Source organism: Streptopelia decaocto, assembly GCF_964273445.1.
Source record: "Streptopelia decaocto genome assembly, chromosome: 8".
In the NCBI taxonomy this organism is placed as follows: domain Eukaryota; kingdom Metazoa; phylum Chordata; class Aves; order Columbiformes; family Columbidae; genus Streptopelia; species Streptopelia decaocto.
This window is the reverse complement of record NC_138662.1, coordinates 16,430,084-16,456,786: the sequence shown is the minus strand read 5'-3', so window position 1 is coordinate 16,456,786 and position 26,703 is coordinate 16,430,084. Positions and strand designations below refer to the sequence as shown.

Below are 26,703 nucleotides of genomic sequence, written 5' to 3'. Positions count from 1 at the left end.
AAACAAGTATCTTTCATCTGAAACAAGGCTTTACTTTTAACAACAGATGCAATTGTTCACTGATTAATTGAAAAAAGTCATTAACTATTGTTTTTAAAACTTCCACACAGTAGAAATAATATTTTATTTACTCTCTGATCTGGCGAATGCATATATACCAACAAACTGCTCAGCATTTACAGGCTCTGCATCTCACATGGACTCATCTTTAGGGAGTGTTGAAAAAGCAGAGGGGTTTTTGTTTGGTTGTTTGGGTTGTGGGTTTTGGTTTTTTGGGTTGTGGTTTGTCTTGGTATGGTGTTTTGTTGTTGGGGTTTGTTTGGTTGGTTTTTGTTTTGCCAACAAGTTTGTAAATCTCATTGATTTATAACAGATACTTCAGAAACTGGAAGTTGAGAAGAACTGTTCATTTCATTTGTTAGAACATACTGGTGAGATAGTAACATTTTTAAAGTTTCCATAAAGTCTATGCAGCTTTGCCATGCATTTATAACCAAATGATCTGATTTCTGGTACAAACAGACACCATTCAAAGCGGGCATAGAGACGAGTTCTACATTGAACAATGATAACCTACCAAAGTGACTGGAAGAGAGGAAGGTTTCATATTTCAGAAGAGACACATTTATGGGTTTAAATACTATATGAAAGGTTACTAAATTTTAAATTACACATTAAATTATGAAAGAAACAACATAAAACTACAGAAGAACAAGAAAGTTTTCCACAAACTCCAGCTGACTTTCTTCTTTTACCAAAATACATACAGGCATTGCCTGAGTTCCTATTAAAAGTTCACCATGGACCTCTATGGAAATGATCTTTCTTGAGTATTTCTGAAATGTTCCACCTGACACCACTGAAATCAGCACAAGTTACACAGTAGCAGAGTTTTGAGTGGAAAATAACATGCCACAAAATACACCAAATAGGTATATTTAGCATCCTGCAGAATCAAGTTCCTAAACAGTTTCTAAACTGAGAATTTTACTTAAGACATGAGGCTCCTATTTTTCCTCAGGAAATGTGTACACTATACAGATGGTTTATTTAATCCATGCCTACCTAAATTAATTGAAACAATCTGCCCCAAAAAAATAAGAGCCTTCAAACAGGACTCTGCTGTCATTTGATAAATTGTGTACATCTAGCTAGGAGAAGTTGAAAATTCTCCATAAAGAAGTTACCACATCTAAAAATAAGTGACATTATTAAAAGAGAAGCAGGATGTGTTATTTAGCATAATATGAAATTTAAACAGTACCACCTCAGATACACTTTAAAATGCTTTTAGTAGCACCTGGCTGTTTATACATCCTCTGTGGCGAAAAGGTCAATAGAAATTCACCTCTAAGGTCACAGTTGCTAAGCAACTGTTTTCGGCAGTTCTGCAACACTGATCAAGCGTATTACGTTCCCCTGCCTGATTTCAGAATAAACCCCGTAGCATCCTACCTGGCCTTTGAAGTGCCCCGAGCTCCTCAGGCTTTTCCCACGAGCGTGGGTGCCCATCGCCGAGATGCTGCTCAAAAGGATACGGCCTGGGACCACCGGCTTGCGGTTCACGAGGGCGAAGGAGAGCTCTGTCTTCAGGAAGACCACGGACGGCTTGATGAGGTGCTGCCCGAATCTCAGCATGATAAAGGCCAATCTTCAGGGTCTGAAAGAGACAATAGTTAAGAAAATTAAGGTGTTGACTTTTCCTTTCCAAACAACAGGAATAAGACAACCAAATTGTCTAGGCAGCTTCTGAAAGAAAGTGCCTCCCAGGCTCACCAAGGCACTGGAAAGGTTGGTGAGGTTTTTCACTTCTTTGAAGGGCTGGTGGAAAAGGGCTTATTTCCAAAACAAAAATTTTACATATAACTTCTTCAACCCTTTTCTCATCATATTGGTAGGGCTACAAAATTCTAGGCAAATAATGTAATTTCCCCTTCCCATTTTCATTTATTCTGCACTGTATACATTTAAGTCATGTATGCGAGGAGATGCATGAATGGTATTTCAGATGCCCTTTGCCACGATGCAAATCAATGCACGCAGAACTTAGGGGGAAAAAAAAAAAAACCACTACATTTTCTAAATCAATGTCTCCACTAAATATCTCAACTGAAGAAATACTGACAAATTAAGGAAAGCATATTTAGTAATTTTCCATCCATGCTTTCTAGTTTGAGCAACTGAAATGTGAAGATGATCATGAGTTGTGCGCACCATTTTCTCTTATGCAAAGAAGGCCAAAGATTTCCACATTCATTCACTAAAATTTATCTCTTCCTGGTGAGGATGAAAATCCTGCTTAAATAACTAAGGCACAATCCTAACTGGGTCTATTTTAGTTCTTTAAGCCCTAGAGTATTTGAAGTATTTAATTCAATCAGAAATATCCAAGGTGCTGCAGGGTAAAATAAGAAGTAAGGAAGAATTACATGCGACACAATACTTCAGACACATCGAATGCATTACATTAACATTACCTTGCTTGAACCAAGTAACAAATCAGAAAATTCAGTTTTATAAGCTGCTTCAGATGGGGAAAGATACTGTTCAAGTCATGTAGGGTCTTTTTCTGCTTTTCCTGCAAGCCTACTGTGTTTAGTAAGACCAAATCATGGTTCTTAATCTAAAAGATTTATGCCAGTTTAAGGTTTGACTCCTTTTATGTGCTCCAACAAAAAGTACATATAACAACCCTCCCTAAGTGCGCACACTTTGAAAGTGTCTTTCAGAAGTGCTGCTTCTTTGGAAGGATGTTCTGACTTTTTCAGCAATCTGATTCCACAAAAGAACTTAACTAAATTAGAATAAGGAGAGCAGATGCATCTAATCAGGTTTTATACCAGAAAAATGTAGTATAAGGTATAGTAACCAGTCAGATGAATACACGTTCAACTAAAAAACATTGTCTAAGATGGCACCATGTCTTATTTTATTTCTGAAAAACACTGATTAAAGGATATGCTTGAGCAGACCACAGAAGAGTGGAGACATTAACCATCCCTGTTTCAAAGATCTGAAAGAGCTCTGTAATTATTTCTTTTCCCATAAAGTCAACAGAAGATTAAGTGCCTAAGAAGATGTGTCCCTTACCATATATTAATACTGAAACTTGACAGCACAAAAAAAATCAAGTCTCTTTAGCTCCTAGAAGAATTGCTTACCAGAGGAAACACCTGCTATCTTGTGCTGATGTCTGGAAAAAAGTAATTATTAGGAACTTGAACCAATCTTCCTAATTTCTCTTAAGCAGTCCATCAGCAACACCCCTCTGGGGGTTTCTCATTCTCATTAAAACAGGCAAGAATGTTTTTGTATGATAGGATAAAGAGACATGATTGTCTTCACAATGAAGGACACGTTGCTGATAAAGGAAACACGTTAAATAGCCAGTACTACCATCCAGTGATGAAACCGTAAGCTAGTATCTCCAGTATTTGGAAAAACAAACGTACCACCACAGCAGCCGTTGCATCCAGCAGTACTACAGACCAAAAAGCACTACTGCTAATTTCTTATTCTGTTTTCCAGGCTACTGATAACTGATCGCACTTAAACACAGAACCAACATAGATTCTGTGCACCACAGAATTTAGGTTAATTATACCATGTATTCATAATAAACCTACCACATGCATCATTAGTTATTTCACTGTCATCTTGTTAAAGTCCAGGAAGGATCAGTGAAGCTAAAGCACTGGCCTCACATCTCCCTAAGCAATAGTTTGAAGGATCAGGGTACAGCCCAACTGGGTTGACCCAGAATTATGAGAACATTTTTAATCTCATGCATAGAATTAATATATGTATTAAAACCTTCTGTATTTGCTTACTATACAACAACATACCTGAATAATGTATTTCAGTCTCTTGATTCTGACCAAATATAGCGTGTGTTTTTTGAACAAGCGTGTCAGTTCTATTGGTTGTGCTAGGTAACACTGCAGACTTCCCAGTGCTACTCTCCCCAATTCTGAAAGGGGATTATGGGAATTTTTTTCTTAAACAATTATTCATCATCTATTTTATATTACTTAAGCTGTTTTCTGCCCTAGTGATCTTCCACATTTTTCTGTAAAGCATGATCGTCTGTGCTCAGAACTAATACAAATGCTAAGAAATACATTAGGGAAATGAGTAATGGGTACAACAGAAAAAATCTGTGGCTGTGCAGCAACACGCTGCAGCGAGGCTGGAATATTCCAGAGCGCAGCGAGGCAGGAAACTGCTACCAGCAAAGCAAGTTTACAGTTATCTGAATTCTACCTGCTTATTGCTTGAATGGCCTGTAAACAAGCAGGAATCAATAGAGCACAGGTGCGTGCAGGTCACCAGATGCAAATAGTGCGTGCACAAGGTTTCCCACCTGATTGGAATCACCCCACTAAGTCTGTTCCTCCAGGGATTTCTGTTTTTTATATAATGAGGAGGTCACTGCCAGCTAAAACAGAAACTAAATATAGTTGGTGAAAGATGTTTCTTCTTTAATGATAGTAGTGTTTCTAATCCCAGTAATAAGGAGGACAATTACATAGTAATCTTAGAAAATGAAAGAAATCCATTTCTGATCAAAGAAAATTTCAGCCCAGTTTAACACAGTTTCTATTCTGACTATTCAGATGAAAAGTGTATTTACTCTTCTTCATATTGCACATATACATTACAGTGCCTATTTCGTCTGCCTCATTTTCCTAATTAAATTTCCTTCAAGCTGTGTTCCTGCCATTGTAGGTGGGAATACAGTGTTAAAGGCTAACATAGCAATTTTATAGCCACAACAGATCTCAAATCTGTATAACATTTACTAGAAAAAAAAACAACAAAATTACACTGGCATTCTTCCTTACAATCTGAAAAATAGGAGTGCTACAATTAAGAAAAATGTTGATAGATTTTCAAACATTACTACAGTTTTGTAAAATTTCAAGAAGCAGCACATTGCATTTGCTGAGCTTATATAAATACTTCTCCTATATTTAATGTATTTTTGAGAGGAAATCTGAATACAGGTCTCCATTCTCCTAGTTTATTTCATTTTGGGGACTAGGGCATTTATCTTGTGCTTTGTTTTTTAAATAGCAGAAGCTGTAGAATCGTTGGTATCAAATACACAGGGAGAACTCTGAACAGAAGATAAGGTTCACCTAAAGACAGGTCCTGAGGACATCAAGATAAGAACCTGCTTGTTACATGTCATCTCTGCAGTCAGACCAACAGCCTGGAGTCCCACGGGCAGTTTCTCCGTATGATCATAAGGACTGACAGCGCTAATTCTTCAAGGCTTTCTGCCTCCACACACCTCCCCGTTGGATGCTTAATTGAGATGGTGCCGGTACTCCAAAACGTCCTTTTATTTTATCATACAATTGCTCATCCTTAACAACAAGGTGTTGAGATCACCACCCGCTGGGAGCCAAGCTCAAGGCTTTTGCTGAGCAATCACGCAAGTGCTGTTCCAGGGAAGCCACAAATCTGCTGTAAGGGGAGAACACAAGATAATGCAAAATGGGCTGCTAACTTAAAAAGCGTATCTATAAGAAAACCAATTACAATACCATTATCTCCCTGTGCTAATGTAAGTTAAGTTGTGGAAACAATTTGAGGTGTATTCTTAATTTTTAAAGTTTGTCATTTCACCATATTAATGTCATCTGTTCATTCATTTCACCACACTGGTTCTGGTACTTGGTTTCACTGTGAAAACTGCAAATTTTTGTGGCAAAAGAATACAGCTTAGTTGATTTCTTTTTTTAAGGTCTTATGAAAAAATCTTTGTGTTTTTTTAAAATTCAGCAAGACAACTTCTGTCACACACCACAGTCAAGGGAACAAAGTAACTCTCCAGTAAATTATGTTTATGGTTAACTTCAGATTTTTCCATCATCTTTTTAACCTACAATATCCATTGCCCTTTATCCTACAAAACTATATCCTTAAATGCATATTGGGCGTTTTTCCCTCTAAAATGTCTGACTATGTGGAAAGTGATATTCCTGCTTAGACATCTCAATTCTCTACCATGTTCAGGAAGCGATATCCAATAAAGAACTGCCCTGCATGCCACCTCCTCTCTCTTCATGCTTTGTTATTTTTACTCATTCCTTCCCTTCACTGCCACTTTGTGAGAATGAAAACCACGCAATTCAGAATATCACTTATTTAACCCGAGCACGAAGCAATGAATATTCTTGTTCCTACCAGCCAGGATTTGTCATTTTGATCAAAGAATACTTAAAAACACAAAAAGAAATCATTTTATTCTAAAAATCACTCAGTTGTTCTACTAGCCCTTTATCCCTAGAGCAGCTTCATCTCTCAACATCCTTCACTCCCACCCTTGTACAAGATTTAAATACATATTTTGAGTTCTTCCCATTTCAGAAAATGGCCTCTAATTAAAAAAAAACCCTCTCGGTGAGCCAAAATAAATCATGCTACTGCTATGTCTGTTCTGAAAAAGCCAAGAAGAATTACAAAACTAGAAAAGGTGCTCGAGTATCTTTGACAGCCATAGCCTAGATTCTCTCCATGGGGACAGTATTTAATGCTCTGCATGGCGCTGAAGGAAGAAGCTCGTGTGGATTATTTTACATTTTCACCACCCACAGAAGCTACCGAACAGAAAGCCCATTAAATATGATGCATGCAACCAGTCCTGGTTGTGTTGACAAGGACCGATTTCTCACATCATGCACAGATTATGATGGACTTGAATTCACTACATGTGGCTTCCCCTGCTTAATCTAGCAGAGAGGAAAAAATCAAAATTATTACTGCTTAAGTATATTGCCATTTTCTTAGCATGGTCAATCAAGCTAAATTATCTACACTTAAAATTAAAATAGACTGTGGTCTGTTGCATAGTACCTGAGCACCTCGATGTGTGTGATGCGTAGTCGCAGCCCCACTGCCTGCCCCTTGCAGCCCCGCTGCAGCAGCTTTTCCCAGCCCCTCCGGGACAGGATTTTTCCTTTCTGCTCTCAGTGTTGCACCTGGGAGCGCTGGTATTGACGTTACAGCAGATTGTCCCAGGGCACGACTGTGGCCACCATGAGAATGGTCCCTTCTCCGCCCGTTTGAAGCTTTTGGGTTACACCAGCAGACCCAGGGATGTGCCTACACGGAGCTTATGGACCAAGCAGCACCCAACTCTGAGCACAGCACCCTCCAGTTAATATTAACAGCATAGTGAGCAGAAACCTGAGAGAGGCTTGATGGAAACTCAGATCCATTCTAAATGCCAGTATAGACAAGTTAAATTTTAAGCAGAGCCTTACATGCTACTAAAACATCTTCCTGCTGACCCCTTTAGATCTTCATCTGTTTGGGTTCTTTTATCTCCTGTTTATTTATTTTAAAAATAAACTTTATCATTTTTTTTTTCAAAATAATTCCTTTTCAGGCATTTAACAGCTTATCTACTGTACATAGTAAACTAATTTGTGGGCACACACAGGCACATGAATATAAAGTCTGTCCTCAGTTTCCTCTCTCCTAGTTATCAGGTCTGTCATTGTCATGCCTTTTACAGTACTTAAAAAAAAAAATAATAATAATAAAAACAAACGCAAAAAACCACCAACAAAACAAACCTAAAACCCCAGTCTGCCCACTCCCCAAAAAACCCCCACAACTTCCAAAATAACACAATTAAAACCTGCACACACTCAAGTCTTTGCTGACCAAGAAGGATACAGACACCTCAATGAAAATGAACAGCTCTGTAGCAACACCTTAAAGAAATCGCAACATTGATAAGTTAATCAACATTCCAGAATCAAGCTAGACATGAAATGGGCTATACCATCCATTTACATGTACAGAGCATAAATATTTTTAAATGGTGTAGATTTAGTCGTCAAATTCATTTCTATAGCAAACATTTCAGAATACAAATTAGGCTCAAGTGTTTGTTCCTTACTATCCCGGTAAAGAGTACAAAGTTACACACAACAAATGAAAAGGTTTGTAGGGGCAAAAGAACTGTATAATCCTTTAAACTTAAAGAAAAATGAAGGCTTAGAAGAGACGTGAAAGCACTAGATGCACACTGCACCCGGCAACTGTCCGTATCTAACTGTGTTCACTAGAAGATGACTCACGCAGCAGTTAACCATACCGAGAAAATAATTCCGGCAGCAGCTCATTGTTTGCCTCTGTGCTCAGGTAACAGCTCAAATTTTGTATATAATAGGATTTGGGGGGGTTGTTTGTTTGGTTTGTTGGTTTTTGTTTTTTTTTGTTTTTCATTTGCTGTTTTGGTTTGGGGTTTTTTGGTTTGTTTTTTTGGGGGGGTTTTTTGTGGCTTTTTTTCCTGTTTTGACACCCCAGGTGTACCTACAACTTGACTTTTTTGCAAAAAATTTTTATGATGACTAACACAAAATAAAATTCCTATCTTGCATTATACTGGCGTTGGTTGATGTCCATTTTATGCCAAAATACGTAAGTGTGAACTAAATACACCGGAATATCACAGAACACATCTTTCAAACAGAATCCCAGGACTTGATCTAGAGCTTCACAACCTTCTCTGCTAGACAGCTGTGCCCATTATTCCTCATATTAGCAGAGATGATCCAAGTTATGATTCCTCCTTCCACTGTTATCCAAGAAGATTATGCGAATCCAAGGTGCGATAACTAGGAACTTTTCTTAATCCATGTACTGTATCAGTGTTTTTGAGGAAGATATTCTACGAAATGGAATACAATCAACAGGTTCAGCACTTCACTGACTTCTACAGAAAGAGCAAAATACATACAAGCATACATATTCGATAAAATAAATTATGTTCAGAAATCTTTCCCTAGTGTTAATCTCCCAGAAGAAAAAAGACAAACCCAAACAAACAAAAAGAAAACCCTGCATGACACAAACAAAGAAAACCCCATAGACATTTCATTTTAAACATTGTTTAATCACTTGCATTCACCATGGCTGTTATCCTGATTCATGGAGAAATCAGGGTTTTGGGTTTGCCTCTGCAAGTCACTGTGATGAATGAGACCTTAAGTGTTGTAATATCTATCGTGAGTAATGCAACAAGCATTGGTTTTTATTAAGAAGGAACACTGAATAATGTAGTACCAACACTAAGATCAAGGGAAAATACTTTTTTATCAGGCAAAAATATTAATATCAATCATGCCATTCTTTAAAGCAGAAAAGTGAAAGGCAGAAAAGGAAAAATTATAAAAAATGCTGCACAGTACGCAGTAAATGGCAGAAATTATACTGTGAAAATTCTTTTATCTAGGGTGGCTACCTAGGGCTGCATTACATGCTAGAAGAATAATAAAAGATTGCGACGTTTCTTGAGATATATAAGGAAAACTCTACCGTGGCAAAGGTAGAGATGGGGGAGGAAGGTCACTATAGAGACTGGCACATGCACAAAAACTCATTGCTTTTGAGGCTACAAACTGACATGACGGAACAACTTTGAATGTTCTTTTGCTACACCCTCCAGTGGAAAAAGGCAGCTTTCAAAATGCAGAGAGAAGAAAAAGCTGTCGTGTTTTAGCATTCTAATCTATTACTTATATAGCACTACATAAAGTCACTTTATAGGCTTTAGAAATACACACCAAGACTAAGTCTTCCCTGAAGTGGCTTACTATTTCCTTCGAGTGAATGCAATTTGGACATCTACAGTATTGGACAGAAGAGATGAGACAAATAGAGTTGCAGAAGAAAAGCTGCAGGGAGCTAGGTGAAAAGATTCAAGGAGTCCATGGGGAGAAGACAGAAATGGCTCTTCCCAAAATTCTGTGATGGTACAAACACAAGCAGGATCAGACAGAGAGAGAACACAGGGTGTGCTGTGGAAAGGGGTGGCCCACACAACTCAGCACAAGTCCAGACAAAAATAAGTGTGCGATGAACAAGAGATGTTGCGTGGTGAGTTTCCAGACACAGTCAGACACAAACAGTAAGAACAAGTCTGGGATTAGCATTATCATACTTAATTTCATTCTAAATGCAATGTATTAACGTTAGAGTGTCATTTTCCCTCTGTAATACTAGAATTTGTTACATTTGAAGCAATTCCTGTGATATACAGGTGTCTCCACAAGCATCTTGCTGAATTAATACAGGTAACAAACATTTAGAGGAAAATGCAGATGCTGCACTTTACCTAACAATTCCTCAGGCATATAAAGAGTCATTTGTATAAAAACTTATTGTCAGATTTACATTTATATATAAAAATGCCAGACAATGCATACTTTACATTTATGTACAGCGCCTATATGACTAATACTTGATTTTGGAATCTTTAAGACATCCAATTAGCTTTCACTTTACCACCTTATATATGTAAGTGCTCTCCAAAATAACGGCATTCAAATCAGGTTGTTCCACCAGCACTAGAATTAATGAAGCCTCGTTTCAAAGGATTCGTGTCCCATCTCTCCCACATCTCTTCCCCCCACCCAAGACTCCCAGCAGTGCTGGGGATAAACTGAAGTTTCTGCATGGGATGCTGCCAAACAACACTTGGGAGGAACAACACGCTCCCATCATGATAAGCAGATCAAGGCCACTGGACAAAAATGGATTGTTAAACTGTACAGTCTAACTATATAACCAGCACAGTGCACATACATATCTAATCATATACTATGCAATTAAAAGATGAAGTGCTGTTCTAATGTTGAAATTGGATCATTTTTTTTTCTAAATGTTTATACAGTGGTCACTGGCAAAATGCAATCGTGCATGACTTTTTCTTACTGCTTCCATTTAAACCAGTGGGACTGCAAACTGCATGAAAACAATGGTGGAAAGAAAATTGCGAAAACAGCTCCCACTCAGAGGGTGGAGAGGAGTGAGCAGGCGGCTACTGCAGTCGAAGCTGCGGTCTGAGGTTAAACCATAACATACAGTTGTATCAAAATACATGTATTTACTGTGTTACCCCTTTTCGTAAGATATTTTCTGCTGAAAAAAGTGGCTTGCAGTTCCTGTTATCTAATACACACAAGCATTAGATTTAGTCCAGTAAGATACTACTGTTAGTAGATTTAGGGTTAGATTTCAGCAATAAAACCTGAATACCTCCCTTCACCACCAAAGGAGCCAAATTTCCTTGTCTAAAGCCAAGCTGAGGTTTGCTAGAGCCCTTACTAGACACCAACCTCACAACATAGGTGACAGATGCTTATGAAAAAATGGTCAGTGCAGTGCTTGTCCATTTTGCTTGGAACGTGGCCATGGCCACAATCATGCTGGGAGAATTTGTTTTTCATGTTTTCTAGGAAATATCACTACATTTCCCTGTATTAAACTGTCTGCACTTTGGAGAACAGGCTGTAGTGGGGTCTCCTGACATAACAGTAGTGAAACTTAGGCACGCAAATTGGAATAACAGAGTATAATAATTTCTGTGCAGCATCACAATGCTACAGAAAAAGCCTTATCTAGATTAGGGCAATGACTACTATGCCACCTGCTGAAATAGCCATCAGTGTTGCATTCATTTCCCAAGCACACTTCATATTTAAAGATGTCCACCTTAAATTGCTTTCTTTATGAGTCTTTTACCACCTTAGACATGAGCTCTTTGCAAATTAACTGCTAAAATGTATCAAATAGTTTCCTAGCTTCAATAGGTTACTTTCCGAATCAGGAATTAACAACACTCCAGCATTTTCTCCTTTGATTAATTTACACAAGCAAGAGAAGTCAAAGGTAATCTTTTCAATATTCTTCAAGTCAAATTTGAAAAATATAAATGTAATAAGGTATTCTCTTCGCTGTCATACTCGCAGCAGAAATACAGACAGGTCAAAACCAGAGGGGAAGATATTGTGGTAAAGGGTTTAAACCTGCATTTTCTCATGCCAGCATGCATCTGCTTTGGTAAAATATTAAGGACTGCTTAAAACGTTTCTTTAAGCAAAGGTAAAATATTAAGTGCACATAATTCCTACAAGTGTATTATTTCAATGGTCTTATGTCATAAGTATGCCATAGCATGTAGTAATTAGAACATTTAATTGTATATGCACATCATTCTCCAGTTTGCTTTTTACTTAATGACTGCGAAGTATTCTGAAAAAATGTGCTTTTTAATCTATCTGTAACTACACTAAGGTTCTCTATTTTCATTCCTTTCAGACAACAGCCTATATGATTATTTTTTGACCCAGTCTCACCATACACAATTGTATGAGTCACACAATCAAGCCATAAACCAAGCAAATAATTTTGTGTGTTTTTGCTGTATTTCTGCCTTCCTTTCCAATTCTGCATCACTTCAGGCATCAACAAAAAAATCTTTTAGTGTTACTGCTTTTAAGTTTTCAAGATTAAAAAAACATTTATGGGCACACGGTGAATTGGAAGAAGTGAGACAGTATTATGCTCTCATTTGTCAGTAAACCTGATAACATTTTAAACAAGAATTGGGTGCCAGATGACTGTTCTGCAACTAATTCTGGAACAAATTTCTGTATAATCTACTGAAAGTGCTTTGGAGTTCCTTGCCAGCAAGGCTTTCTAATAAGATATTCATGAGTAATTAGGAATCTATAGACATGATTAAATCTTAATCTACAATCTGCAGGATGAACGTTTAGGCTGAAGTACAGCAAACTGGCAGAGAGTGCAACTGGAGATCCCTCTGTAGGTTCAAGAACTTGGCTGGCATTTGTCAAAGCTGAAGCTCTGGTTTATTTGTAAATTCCTAAGACTGCACTGGTTTCCACTGGACAGATCACTCATAAAACCTACTGCTAGCTCAGTTCCACAGCCCTTTACTTACAGCCCTCACTGCCTGAGTACCAGTATCAAATATTTTACACAAAGTGGGCATAAATTGTTTATTTCTCATGAAAACTTTGGACTATCACTGCACCTCCTAAATAACGGATGTAATTTGCCTGATCTTTATTATTTCAAAGGTCAGTTACATGAAATACATGTACTACACAAGCTACTCTGTAGGTAATTATCCCTAATCAAGCAAAGTTCTCACTAACTTCCATTTTTTCCTCAACAGCGAGCAGTTGTTCTGTAAGTAATGCCACAGCAACACCATAAAGCTCTGGGAATAGCTGGTTCGAAGCAACCTGGAAACAGTTACAACTGTAAACAAAACAGACTTCGACTGAAACTACTAAATAATTAATTTTCTCTTGCTGTTATAAGACATGTATTGGCTTATGCATGTGCACTTCATAGCCAGGACAAAACCTCCCAACTTTCTACAGGTACAGGAGCCTTCCAGTTCCACAGTCTTTAATAATAAAGTAATATACTAGAGTTTTCAACAGGACCCACTGCCTGTTTTCTGCAGGTGATTCACTGAAGTTTTGCCTCTTTCAGGAAAAGCTCAGAGTTCCTGTGTGATACCACAGAAAGTATCAAATATAAACTTCTCCTCAGCACTCAGTGGTGCCATGTACATTTTCAGTTGACTCACTTGAGATGCTGGGGGAGATACCTGGCTAGACACAAGAAAAACACACCTGAAGCTGATGTAGATAATGCTCTTTTCTGAACGCAGTATGTACTTATATTACCTGAAGGGCTCTAAAAATACGATCTTATGTCTTAAAATGTGCATCCAAATTTGGTGAATTTTTCTGACCTTAATCTCTGTCAGTTCCCCCATCTGTAAAACAGAGATAATACTGCATCCCTCACTGGGGTTTTGTGGAGATAAATTTAATTTAAGACCTGTGAAGAACTTGGACACAGTAGTGATGAGCAGTACAGAAAAGCCTACGAGGAAATTAATAATTCTGACTTCTGAACAGAGTCTTAACAATGTGCTGTAAACAAGGCTTATGGTCATATACCAAACACTGCGGATAAAACAACATCTTGAATAGTTGCTCATTGACTACTGTCCATCTTGTATACCGAGTAAGGAAGGAGTCTTCTGGAAAAGTATTATATGTTCTTACAGTTAAAGACTTCATCATAATACATATGCATAACAGAAGCTGAATTTAGGTTGCAATGCCAGCCTTAATGTTAACACCCTCTTCTCTCGATTGCTTGCTTTTGCATTCTTAATAACGTTCTCTCCATGCAGTTTGCACATGTAATATTTATATACAAAGGATCCATTGTGAATCTTTGATTTCCATGCGCAAGTGGTAATGAACAAAGCTTGGTTTAAAAAAATTCCATTAGAAAAATAAAATATGAAGCTTGCCTGGACTTGGTAAATTCAGCAGGGCTTCTACTGAATTTTCTGTTCAATTGCTTGAAATGGTCCAACTGCTACTTCTGTTAACACTTACTATGTATTACTATAAGACACCTGGGAAGGGAAAATATATCAGGAGAGTGTCCTTTCAGTTTTTATCAAAGGCATACAATTTTAATTCTCAACAATAACAGCAGCTGACATGTTCTCTTTGCTAGTTCCTGTGAAAATATATCAGGCAGAAATTCAGCTAGATGGGAACCAAGGAGAAATAGCATCTCCCCAATGTGTTCTTCAGTGTTCTCTTCCTTTTGCAAAAACAGCCCCTCTGCACCTTTTAGGAGCAGGTGATGGTTGATCTTGTGAGGGTTTATATGCAAGTCCTTCTCCAGTCGGACACCGTTGTGACCACCCTCTGACAGAGAGTCCTGCCATCTGACCCAGCAGCAGACTCTAGGAAGCCGGATGTTTTCCAGTTCTAATTTCATTTAGCTGACATGTATGTTGCTCATTGGAAGCAAGAAGAGTTACACCCAGCAAGAGAAGATCAGAACCAGATCCTGCAAGGAGTTTACTAGAGCTCAACTATTGAAATTGCATAGTGTATTTGAGTTAAAACCAAATTTTTGCAGACTAACACATTTGAAAGTGATCACATTTTCTCTGATCATCTGGAAAAATGTATTTTCCAAAGACTAACTGTACAAACCCTTAAGAAACTAATATTGTCTTAACTATTTTTATCGTTGTAATATTATCAATGGTCTTAAATATCATCAAGATAAGTGAAATCTATTCTATTCCAGCTAAAGTATGTCTCTAGAGACTACATATAAGACATTCTTTCTTCAACATCAACTTCACCACACTTTGTCAACAGATCTTAGACATTTATAACATTTTTTTATAGTAATATGAACTCAGAAGATGATGTACCTAGGATACTCCTCCTTCATAAAAGGGCAATACAAAGCCAACATCTTTTAAATATTTAATTAGGACTAAAATCAAATTTACATAGTGATATGCCACATTTTCAGCTAGTGATGAAGACAAACTTCTCTGCGTATTATCAGCACTTGAGAGGGTAGTCATTTCTGTTTCACTTTGCTTACAGAACATCTCCAGAGATTTTCATGCTATTGTGCATAATTTCAGATGCTTCTTTTAGTTTTTTATTTAACTACTTCATTGTTGATATAAGTTGGGACATTACAGTTTCAATAGTGCAATATTTGGTACTCGATCGAAGTTTGAGATATGTCCTAAAATAATTGTATTTGCCTTTAGCAAACATTTTATTTGAGTTTTGAACAAAACTGCTGATGGAAGCTGATGAAAATTACTCCAGCTTGAAATGCACTGACAGATGTGCTATCTAGCAAGGGATTTCCCCGAAAAATTTCTAATTTTCTTTCACTAACTTAGAAAAGGTTTATTTTAAATCTGTTAGAATGTAGTGAAGTGCAGGGTCACATATCTGGTCACAGGAAAAAAAGGAAAATGTAGCTGAGAAATCTAAGCTCTGAGATCTTGAGATGGCAAAGATTTATCCAGGAAACGAGAAGTCTTTAAAACGAGCTAACACCTTCCAGCCTACTCTAACAAGAGCTCCCTGAAGCAACTGCAACTCTTGAAATGTGATTTGAAACTCAAAACCGGTGTGGGGAGCAGCCGCATTCCCCCATAGTGAACACTTGTAGTTCTGTGCATGGGGGCAAACAGAATGCAATGATCCCATTTTGGAGCAGATTTACCTTCTGAAAGGCACAGTGAGGGAACCGTGCTTGTGCCAACCCCTCTCAGATCGATAGTGAGATTATTTACTGGACACAGCAAACTTCTATTCTCCAATTTCTACATGTCCATAGAGAGAAGCTGGCTAAATTTGCTTTTTCTCTAAAGAATAAATACATTTATGATGAATATTTATGGTTATATATATTATTAATAATTTCGAGCATCATACCTCATCGGAGAATTCTAAAGACAAATCAGAGCATATGACTAGTATGTGAGTTATTTTACTAACATTTGGTGCACACATGTATACACCACTCAACAACACGACATGTTATAAAAGGCTAAAGTTCTATTGCATACATTTTGTCATTATTTCTACGTTGGAGAAAAAACGTCAATAAAGCATGTTTCTCCAGCTAGTTACAGTCCCATGCACTGGTATTCCCTCTCCCTCCAGAACTCAAATACAGACAGTCAAACGTTTATTGGGTACACAGGAAACCAGCCAAGGCAGCAGGAGCCAGAGCTATTATTTTCTGAAGTTCAGAATGTAAAATTTACCCACCCTGGTACTGGGTGTTCAGGAAAAAGGCAAAAGAGAGCAGGATGATTGAATCTGGACTAAGCAATCCTTTATTCTGCAAACACATCTTGCTAATACAGTAGCATACGAATGATCAGCCCTGCCCCAGCGGGAACCCTGTCTCCCAACAAACGTACGTATGAAATCTGACATGACAAATATTGATTTCCCCAGAGGAATTTATTTTCCAAACACAAGTGAAGTATCTCAAATCGGCAATCAAACCTCAGCAGCAGTTTGCATTTCAAGGCGTTTAAAGCTATTATACTATAGTGCATATAATATGTAAATAACCAGGTAAGCATAAGTGCAATATGGATTTACATACAATTATAGAATGCATTAAATATAAGTGTTGCCATCCTTAACTATTTCTGAATCAACACTGTTTTTAAATTAATTTCTATGTTTATTTTGGTTTAATTTACTAAAAACAAACCAACTCTTTTTCAACAGGAAGGAGAAATTCACACTAGACTCAAGATACATTCTCAGAAATCCTCCTTATCACATGAATATTGTAGATCTAGTCTGCTCCACTATTGTTTAGTGCAACTTCACTTATATGAAGTTAAACTAGGTAAATTGTCCATAATTTATTTTACTGTTGGAAAGAATTTATAGCCTATTTGCCTATTTCTGCAGTCAATGGTATGGATCTCCCATATGCGAAACTAGTATGTGACCCAGATTTAACTTATTTTAATAAAGTTCCTTAAACTTGAGGAATAAAAAGTGGATTATAAATGGATATACCTTTTCCATTCAAGAACAGGTACTCAAGATTCATCCTGTTCTTTCACCAGGAGTATACCAAAATAATATGAAATAACATGGGAACCGGAAAATTTAATTCCTAAGTGGTAGATACAGCTCTCTGCCATTCCTCTGATGAATAAAGAGCATCTACTACTAATCCCCTTCTAATTTATTCCATTAACTCATCTATTTACATAATCTGAACTACCTATTCAGGGCAAAGAGTGATTTCTGCAAACAAAAGTAACCCTAAGATGATACTAGTTAATTTTCTGTGTCACCTGATTAACTTTCAGCAGCATGTACACTCTTTCACTGTTACAGCTAGCACATTTTACATTCGTTTTATAGCAGAAAATATTAGTATACAAAGAAGAACAAACCAAAGCAGATTTTTTTGCAGTCACATCAGTTGGGAAGGGAAAAAAAAAAATGTGCTCTATATGAAAAAGTTGGTATCCTTTTGTACCAAAGATGACCCAGGAACAGTTTCTCCTCAGGCAATAATTCAAGTGAGGACGTATAATCATATGATGATGACTGTTATCAATCTTACACTCAAATTCACCATATAGAGATAGTATTGTTTTGGTATTCAATCTGTCAACTTGTATCTCAAAATCTCTATTCCAAATCAAAACACCGGAATACTTTACCTAACAGACATGGCTTCTCAGAAATTATAAACAAATTTCTAGATTATTTATAGTGTCAAAAAACACTTAGGACAAATCATTAATATTTTCTTTAAACTATACACCTCCAAACCTATTCGTCTATCAAAATCGAATACATACTTTACAACAGAAACAAATTAGACTATACCAGACTAATTTCCTTGGTCAATAAAACCTGCTTTTTTCTATGGAATATAGACAAATATTTCCTCTAAGCAATGCAACCTCTGTGCATAAGGACAAGCATGATACAAATTTTCTTATGATTATTTCTAACATTTGAACAGGAAATTGAGCCTTTCAGCATCCACACCAGTTCCACCAAACATTTACTGTTTCCACTCTAGAATCCATGGGATTCTACGGTCTTCTAGCACCTGACAACACCAACATCCCAAATGCAGCCCAACTTTTAACAGCACTTTGCATTTGCATATATTTGCACACATTTCTGTTCAAAAGTTACTACGAAATGGAAGCAAATGTGACAATCTATAGTCAAAGAAGTACATAGATGTACTAATCCTAGACTAAAAAAAAAAATAGGAATATTATAGCATAGTTTTTGGAAGACCACTTAGAAAACCTCACCATCTTGCCTTTGCTTACCCCTTCCCCAAAATTGTAAGTAAAGATTCAGACATACAAAACAAAACTATCCACATTGCAAGAGAACAAAAAAGTAACAGTAAACTAAGTAAACATTCATAAAGTAAGCAATTATGGAAACCTGAATAATAAAACAGTATAAATTGTTCATTATAATAGTCAGCTGAGAGCAAGCGACTTGAGGTGTATAAATTCAGGTGGTGTTTAAGAACATGTTGCAAGCTCAAAGAAAGTCATAAACAGAAATTAGGTCAGATTGATTAAAAAAAAAATTAACTAACTTGGCTTAGATGAGTAGTGAAAGATACATAATGAACGGAAGAATGTAAACCCGTTCCAAAGAACACCGATGACTAAGAAATGCATGAATGACGAGCTGTGGAAATTCATCTCATGGGAAGTGCAGCAAACGTTCAGCATCATCCCTGAACATGCACCCAAATGGATGTTAAACTACTTTCTGTATTTGGCACCAGTACAGCTACAGCTGGAATAGGGCCTCATTCAAAGATTTATTATTTTTTAAATCGGGTGGATATATTGGAGAATATTCAAGCAAGACAAACACAACAAATCAATTAGAAAATATACTTTGCAAAAGTGCACGGAACTCCATCTATCTCACTTACTGAAGGGAAGCTTGAGAAGTGTCTTGAGTGCAAAAGCAGCTACAAGCCAGGAATATACATTTCCAAACATCGATCTTCACAATCCAGAAAAACAGAGGTATAAAAGCTTCTATTGATGGAAAATGGTAGCTATTAAAAAAGATCAGATTAGGAATTAAGTGCATGTTTCGTTCAGTGTATTTCTCTTCAGGATAACTTATTGTTTGAATAAATTACCAAGAGCAGTGATTTTTCGATCAAGAGCAATTTTTAACAAATCAAGATAAGATATTCTTCTGAAAGATCTAATTCAACTATTACTTCATTTTGGGAAGTCAAATGGCTTTGTCCAGTGGCTGTGGAAGCCAGACTAGAGGTGACCAGAGTGGTGTCTGCCTCTCTAAAGTAGGAAATGTTCCTTTAGGCAATTTTTCTGCTGTACATAGCAGAATCACCGATATTTCGGTGCTTCTAGTGTCACGATAATGATCATTGAGCAGACAGCTGTGGTAGGGGGCTGAGTAAATGAGGTAATTTGTAATTAAAATTAAAATTAAATGCAAGTTTAATTTCTGTTACACCTTTGGTTTTGTATGAATGCTAGTCCAGTTCTTACATAATAACCCACATTAATCAACATTATCTTTGCACCATTTTTAAAACTTGGTATGCAGCCTCTTTTCTCATGGCCAAAAAAGTCTGCCACCACCAGCAGAAAAACAGTGATTTACATTCACTTTCAAAATATAACTTAAAGAATTTAGGATGACTGTTAGAAGGCTGGTCGTCACTAATTATACATATGTCTTTATTTCCAATCAGGTATAAAACTGAATTTAAAAGGCTGATTACAGTGTAAGCAATACTTAAAACTAAGTACAACATTTTGGTTTGTACATAAGTAAATAAACATTTGGCTTTTTCTCTCCTCAGTCTCTTATTCCAAAGTTGTTTAGTTTGAACTGGGCAAAGCTTATTCAAATGAAAACAAACAAGGCAGATGGTTAAATGTTTGTATTGTCTGGAATTCCATCAACTTACCAGCTACAAAACTACCACTAGGTACAATTGTTTAACATCGGTACCAGAAAAATTAATTAATCCTGGGAGAGCCGTATAAACCAGCACATGAAGCAGTGGCCTTTCATAGCCAGTGGTCTTTTTGAGGATTAGATTCCCAGTTAAAGTCATACAACGTAGCTCTAAATTGTGAAAGATTCAGCTGCCATTGCCGTCACCATATGTCACAGTGTCTTTTTAGGCAGAAGAAAGTGATGTTTCTGGAGTCTGGAGACTGATTCAGAAGCGCACTTAGGCGCTTTTTTCCCTATTAAAAAAGAAAAGCCATTCCTATTCCAGACAATACTCCAACATGTATTGAAGCTTCTGATCCATTTCAGTGCCACCTAAAATATAACGCCACTCTAAACAGAAAACCTTTGACAATTTTAGGGAAGGACTTGCCAACTCAGAACCAACTGGAAAGTGCAGTGTTTTTTGGATCTTCAATGTAGATCAAAGCATGCTCACTTATATTCCATTACAGCAATGGCTATATGATTCTGGAGAAAAACAATAAAATTGTGTTTCTGCCAAGTACTGCAATACATATCCACATCCTACAGGGCTGGTGCGTGGCCTCTCAAAAGTCTAATAAAGGTCTCCTGGAATCTCAAGAGAAAGTTACTCCAGAAAAACCCTTACTACGAGGGTATGCTTGCACATACTAACCACATCACACCTCTAGTTGAGAAGAAAGGTGGATGCCATTCTTACGGACCTGTGTAAGCCAATGCATTCCAAGATAAGCCTAAAAATTACAAAAGGAAATTTAAGTTCCATACAGAAAAGCTACCCTTATGGGCTCCAAACTCCTTAAAGGGGAACCAGAAGTACCATTACTAAATCTCTTGCAAGAAACCAGCACTTAGTGGAGTACTGGTTTTCTTACTATATACATGTCTCTATTGTCACCTACCCACTCCCATTCAGCCTTAAGTTTTTGAAGGAAACAGTCTTCTGGTCCAGAGAGCCAACACTATGTGGAACCTGTTGTCTTTATGCTCTTTTCATTAGCATGTGGAGACAAGACACACACACACACACACATACACACAAGCTGAAGAGGTGGATTCGGAGAGGCCCAAGAGTGAAAGATGATCTGGCCATGCAAAATACCACTTCAGCGAACAGTAAGAGCAGGGCAGGTCTCCCAAGAGTCAGAAAAATGGATCACCTACACTTGGCAAGCAAAAGAGCAAAGACTAGTGACCCCTAACACACACACCCCCACCCCCACCCCACACACTACTTCAGAATTTAAAACTGAGCTTTATTAGCCTCCCACCCTAATGATTTCAAGAGCTTTGAATTGGAAAGGACCTTATATGAAATGTCTTGTTTTGCCTGAAGAGAACCATTACAATGATTGCGCTGTCATATAAATACCTTTGCTCAGGGCACGTCTTCATTTGTTTAAAAACAGAAGGCTTGTTAAAATGCAGCTTACTTTTTACAACAAGATAGAGTATAAAAAGAACTGTCTTAGCAAGAGGCACCGTCCTCTTTAGGGATTGAAAAGCAAAGAAAAGACCAACCCAGAAACCCATCAGCCTTCCAGTCAGTGTTCTGACCTCATGGAAACCAGTGGAGGGATCAAGACCAAACAGATGAGCAGCCCTTTATGCAAGGCCTGATCTTATCTATCACAAGGGAAGAACAAAAATCATTAAGAAAAGCTAAAGCTCTGTTTAATTTATATTTCCACATTACTAAAAATTAGAAGGGTACAAAGTTCCCTAAGGGAGAGGATAAATTTCTAATTATTCACATTTTTGAATGTAAGCGTATCAGACCTGAGCTCTGGATCCAGAACTGCAATTGAGGCTAATCCTCAAATTATCCATTCCCTATTCAGATCATTTATGCAGATCTTTATCTTTCAGTCTATGCTTATGTATTATTCTAAGTCATGCATTAATTAATTTTCTATAATAAAAGAAACAGTTACGAAACTCTACGTAATCCATATTGATTTTTCTGTATGTGAAGATTTTTTTGAGAAAAATCAGGGAAATTATTGTTTCATATAATCATGCCAATATGGGGGGAATGTAGACCAAGTACAGCAGCACTCAAAATACATGTTTTTTTTTAATTTTATATTTTTTGATATAATTCTGTGGGTAGGGGAATGATGAGCACTAAGATACATGCATTTCTTGGCTTTCTTACATCTGATCTAACCACAAGTATTCTCTGTAGACTGGCAACAGGTGATATGTAAAGATTTCAATGTAGTGGTTCTCACGATTTCCAGTTCAGTGACACTCAAACACAACCCCATGCAAACCACCCCTTCACATCGACAGGACTGAGTTTGCTTCCACTGTATGGAGGACTCTGACACAAGATTGTTACTGGTTTACTTCTTCCCCTTAAATTATGAAATTACAATAATGAATTCAAAACAAGAAGTCACCAACATAAATGAGATTAACGTATGAAACTAAAACAACTAATCAAACATACACACACAGAAAAGCTTAGAGAAACTCAGTGAGCCCAGTGAAGGAGGGGATTCACCCTGACACAAATTGGTTACGGGCAAAGAGACAAACTGTGCTGGTGGGGCTACTCAGTTCCCACAATTCATTCTTCAGTACTGTAATATTTTGGGGCACATTAAAGAACGATACAGGCTGATGCTGGTAACCCTTCTCACATTTAAAAACTTTCATTACAGAGTGTTAAAGGCATCATTCTGTCTGAGAAACGGGAATTGATGGGGGTTGGCTTTTTTCTATCCTGGGGATATATCCATGGCTCTTTCTCATGGTGATGCTGAGTACTCCTGCCAGAATTTGTTCTGAAGGCTGCAGATGTGCAATATGATGAAAAATCTCTTTGATAAAAGTGAAAAGGAGGAAAAAAAAGTTCAGATGACTTTTCTATGTCAGACCTAGAAACTGCTTTCCATTCTAATTAGTTTTCAAATGTTCCTTGTAAACACTTTTCTATTTCTTCCTGCAAAGTTGTCAGCACTAATTTTTACAGAGGTGCCTGTGCTCAACATCATCTCTTACAGAAGCACAGTGAAACAAGTTTCCTTTCCTTTTTTCCTCTCATTCATGAGAGCTGCAGAGTTCCTTTCCCTGTTGTAGTTACAATAGTCAGACAGCCTGAGCTGGCTAAGGTGCACCCTCAAAATTTCCACTTCACTTCAGTGCAATATTCTTGCTTTCTTCCCAAGCTAAACTGCTGTTCTCCATGGTTGTCTGAATTACGCAGTTGCCAAAGTCTGTTACAGGAAGGATTGCATCTTGGAAACCCAGCAGAAGTGCTTATGCATTTAGTACACAACAAACTTGAGAGGTTTGAAAGGAGGGCACTGTACTTCCTAGGCTCATGCAAAATCCAGCTCCCTCACTTATTTTTAATACACTCATATGGAATTGCAAAATGAGAATATGTAATAAAAAATTAAGAGAGTAAATTATCCTCTCACTCCTTAAACAAGCAAATGAAACTTAGTGCCATGATCTAATAAATGGACTAGAGTTGGACCAAGGGTTGGACTCGATGATCTCTGAGGTCTTTTCCAACCCAGTCGATTCTGTGATTCTGTGAAATCAGAGCCATATCTGATTTACAGACGTAAGTTTACATAGACTTCCACCCAAAATTCATTTCTAAGATAACCAGTGCCCTACAGTTAGCCAGTAAAAGCTGCCATCAAGAGTTTTCAACAGAGACCATTACCTACTGCTGATTCCTTTTTCAACCTAGGACAAGAAACACCTTCCCAGATGCTGAAACCTTCAGCAGAAGAGACTCTATTGTTCTCTTCTTATTACCATGGTATACATAAAAAGTACTTTCCTTGACTTCAGTGCAGTTAGATGACTACGGACTAGAAAGAGGAGAAACAGTCCCTACGTGTTATTAAACATTTTAAAAATTGACACAAAGAGTTCCAGTAACAAGAGCTAATAGCCTTGATTAATGTAGCCACATCATCTTCCTATCCCTAAATCATACCCCACTGTAATATAAAAAAATAAGACCTCATTCTACATCATAAAGTTCATAAAACTTCTAAAAACCACTTAAATACGTAAAAAGGTAAATGACCTAATTAGGTAAATTAAAAGCAAACAAAGTAAACCTAAAACTTTTCTCCCCACAAGTCACGTTAGATAAAATGGAAGGGTCTGTACCTAGGAATAAGCCCCTGCCAGTATTATAGCATTAAACATTATTACATTAAGTACTCAAACAGGTGTCTAGAGCCACTACATTACATCCAAACAGAAGCAGCGTGATCTCTGCCACAGACCATCTCCAATCTGAACAGAGAGACAAGAGGAACACACATAGATGAGTGGAAAGCAACACAAAACATTAGTTAATGTGATAGTTTATTTTCCCTAAAAGGCTGCAGACAGAGCAAGTGTTACAACAGGCCTGTGTGACATGAAACAAGGTTTCCCATGTGGTAACAGCATCATCTTGCCTTAAGTTCATTTGGGCACATTTTCTATTGCTATTTTTCTCTTTTTATTAAAGTAGGCAAGAGCAAACGGTTTTAAAGTCATATTACCTTGTCTCACTCAATTGTCTGACATCTAACTTTTGAACTTGAATATACACAACACTCTATTGTTACATTGGCAAAACAAAACCTATTGAAAGTAATTATATATAACCTATAAATAAAGCTGTAAGGAAAGCAGTGGTAAGGGTTTCTGTTTGTTGGGGCAGTGGGATGCAAAAGGATAAGGGATCATTTAAGTTCTCTAAGTTTATACTTGAATGTTTAAAATGTTTTGTGTTTAAGGCACAAATAAAATTACTAATTTCATGTATGCATAAATCTGACTAGTGACAGCACTAGTAGTTGAGTCCAGCTGACAGAACATGTGCATCCAGCACTGAGACCTATCTGCATTGGTTACAGTGTCTTCGTATTACCAGAACACAACCAAGATTTAATTTTCCTGGACTCTTCTGGAAGCAATTTGGGAGAAAATTATTAGCAATTACAATTACGACAGAAAAGGCTACAAAACCGTATGCAAAAACTGAAAAAGCTAAAGTAGACCCTACAAACTGCCTTTTTTTATTTTCTGCCCAAACTGACTCAGATTTATGGTATTCTTTTAATTTATGCTTCTGTCTTTGATGTAGCTATTAACTGAATGTGCCACTGACCTTGGTTGGGTGACAGAAGTAATCGCTTCCCAAGGATGAATTGCTCTTGAAGAGTTCTTTATTATCAGGGAGGCCTGTGATTTCTTTTCAACACCAGCCACGCATCTATCTAGTCTTTTGTTTTGTTTATTTTGATAAAGTTTCTCTCACTATTAAAGAAGAAGCTTAAAGTTATTTCCAATTTGCTGTATTTTCAGAGCAAAGATTATCTTCCATGTTTTCTTGAAATAGACCTCTATGAACATTAATGAGAATTACTGGATACTGAACACTTCTGAAAATTACATTCCACTCATAGAAGGGCACAAGAGGTTTAGTCTTCAATTTTCATTTTTTTTTAAATCTGGCCCCAAAATCAAAGTATTAAGCAATCAAACCCAGCTTATTCCACTGCTTAGAAAACAGATGCAGTAAACTTTCTCAACACTGTCATCTTTTATAATCAGGCGCAACTTATTCTGGTGCCTGTTAGTTCTCTGGATTCCTCAAAATGGGAAGAATCTGGCTGCAGTGCCGGCGTCCTTTGCTCACAGAGGAAGAGAGAACTTCCCAGCGCACCTGCTGCACATTGGCTACTTTCTGTTCCCTATAGGACCGCTGATCTTGGAACAAAAAACACAGACAAAAAAATTACATCACCACGATCATCTTCTCATCTTCTGTGCTAACTAGAGAAACACACATGTAAGTTCCTTGGTCTCTTTTAGCAACCTGTCGCAGGATTTGATACATCTAGACAGTTACTCTCATGTAACAATAATTTGTTCTTTCCTGTCCATCAACCATTGTGCTATTTTTTAATATCACTGTTAAAGGTGAAGTTTCTGAAATCCAGACCCGTTGCTTGCATTGCATACATTTTCCCACCCATTCTGTCTACATATTGAAAACTACTGCCGTGTTGGTTGACATAATCAGCATTTTACAAATCTACATATCTGCAATGTAGAAACCCCCTTTCCTGCATGTTAGTACAAATTAATTCTGCTCCTCTATGCAGCGTGACCTCATATATGTCAAATATCCTTTCTCCCACCAGACCCCTAAGAAGAATATTAGTCTTATAGGACAGTTTTCTAATCTGGTCAAAGCACACCTCACATACAAGCCCCCAGTACATCCCCTCTCAAGTCAAGATAAGATTCCGAAGAGGAATCCAGACTTCTATGAAGGTATTTATTCATTTGCTCCTGTTCAAATTTTCACTGCATAGCCTTACTTGCCTCCTTTAACACACAAGGAAAAACAGCTTTTAAGGAGCACAATTGTCCTAATTTATCTATTGCCATCTCTCCTTCCTATAAGTAAAACTGCTTTTTCCCATCTCTCTGATTACTCCTCCCCTGC

The 26,703-nt window shown here is 37.4% G+C and overlaps 1 protein-coding gene across 3 annotated transcripts in view; it reads right to left on the bottom strand.

Annotated features, from left to right (window-relative positions):
• Nucleotides 1-26,703, bottom strand: part of FHIT (fragile histidine triad diadenosine triphosphatase) — a 542,931-nt gene that overhangs the window by 400,032 nt on the left and 116,196 nt on the right. For 2 of the 3 annotated variants that reach the window (XM_082059674.1, XM_082059675.1), the window contains exon 3: nucleotides 1,539-1,660. In XM_082059674.1, coding sequence (XP_081915800.1) covers nucleotides 1,539-1,638 — 100 coding nt within the window. In that variant the 5' untranslated portion in view covers nucleotides 1,639-1,660. Of the gene's footprint in view, nucleotides 1-1,455; nucleotides 1,661-26,703 lie in introns of all 3 variants that reach the window. The other variant, XM_082059676.1, reaches the window with a different exon arrangement.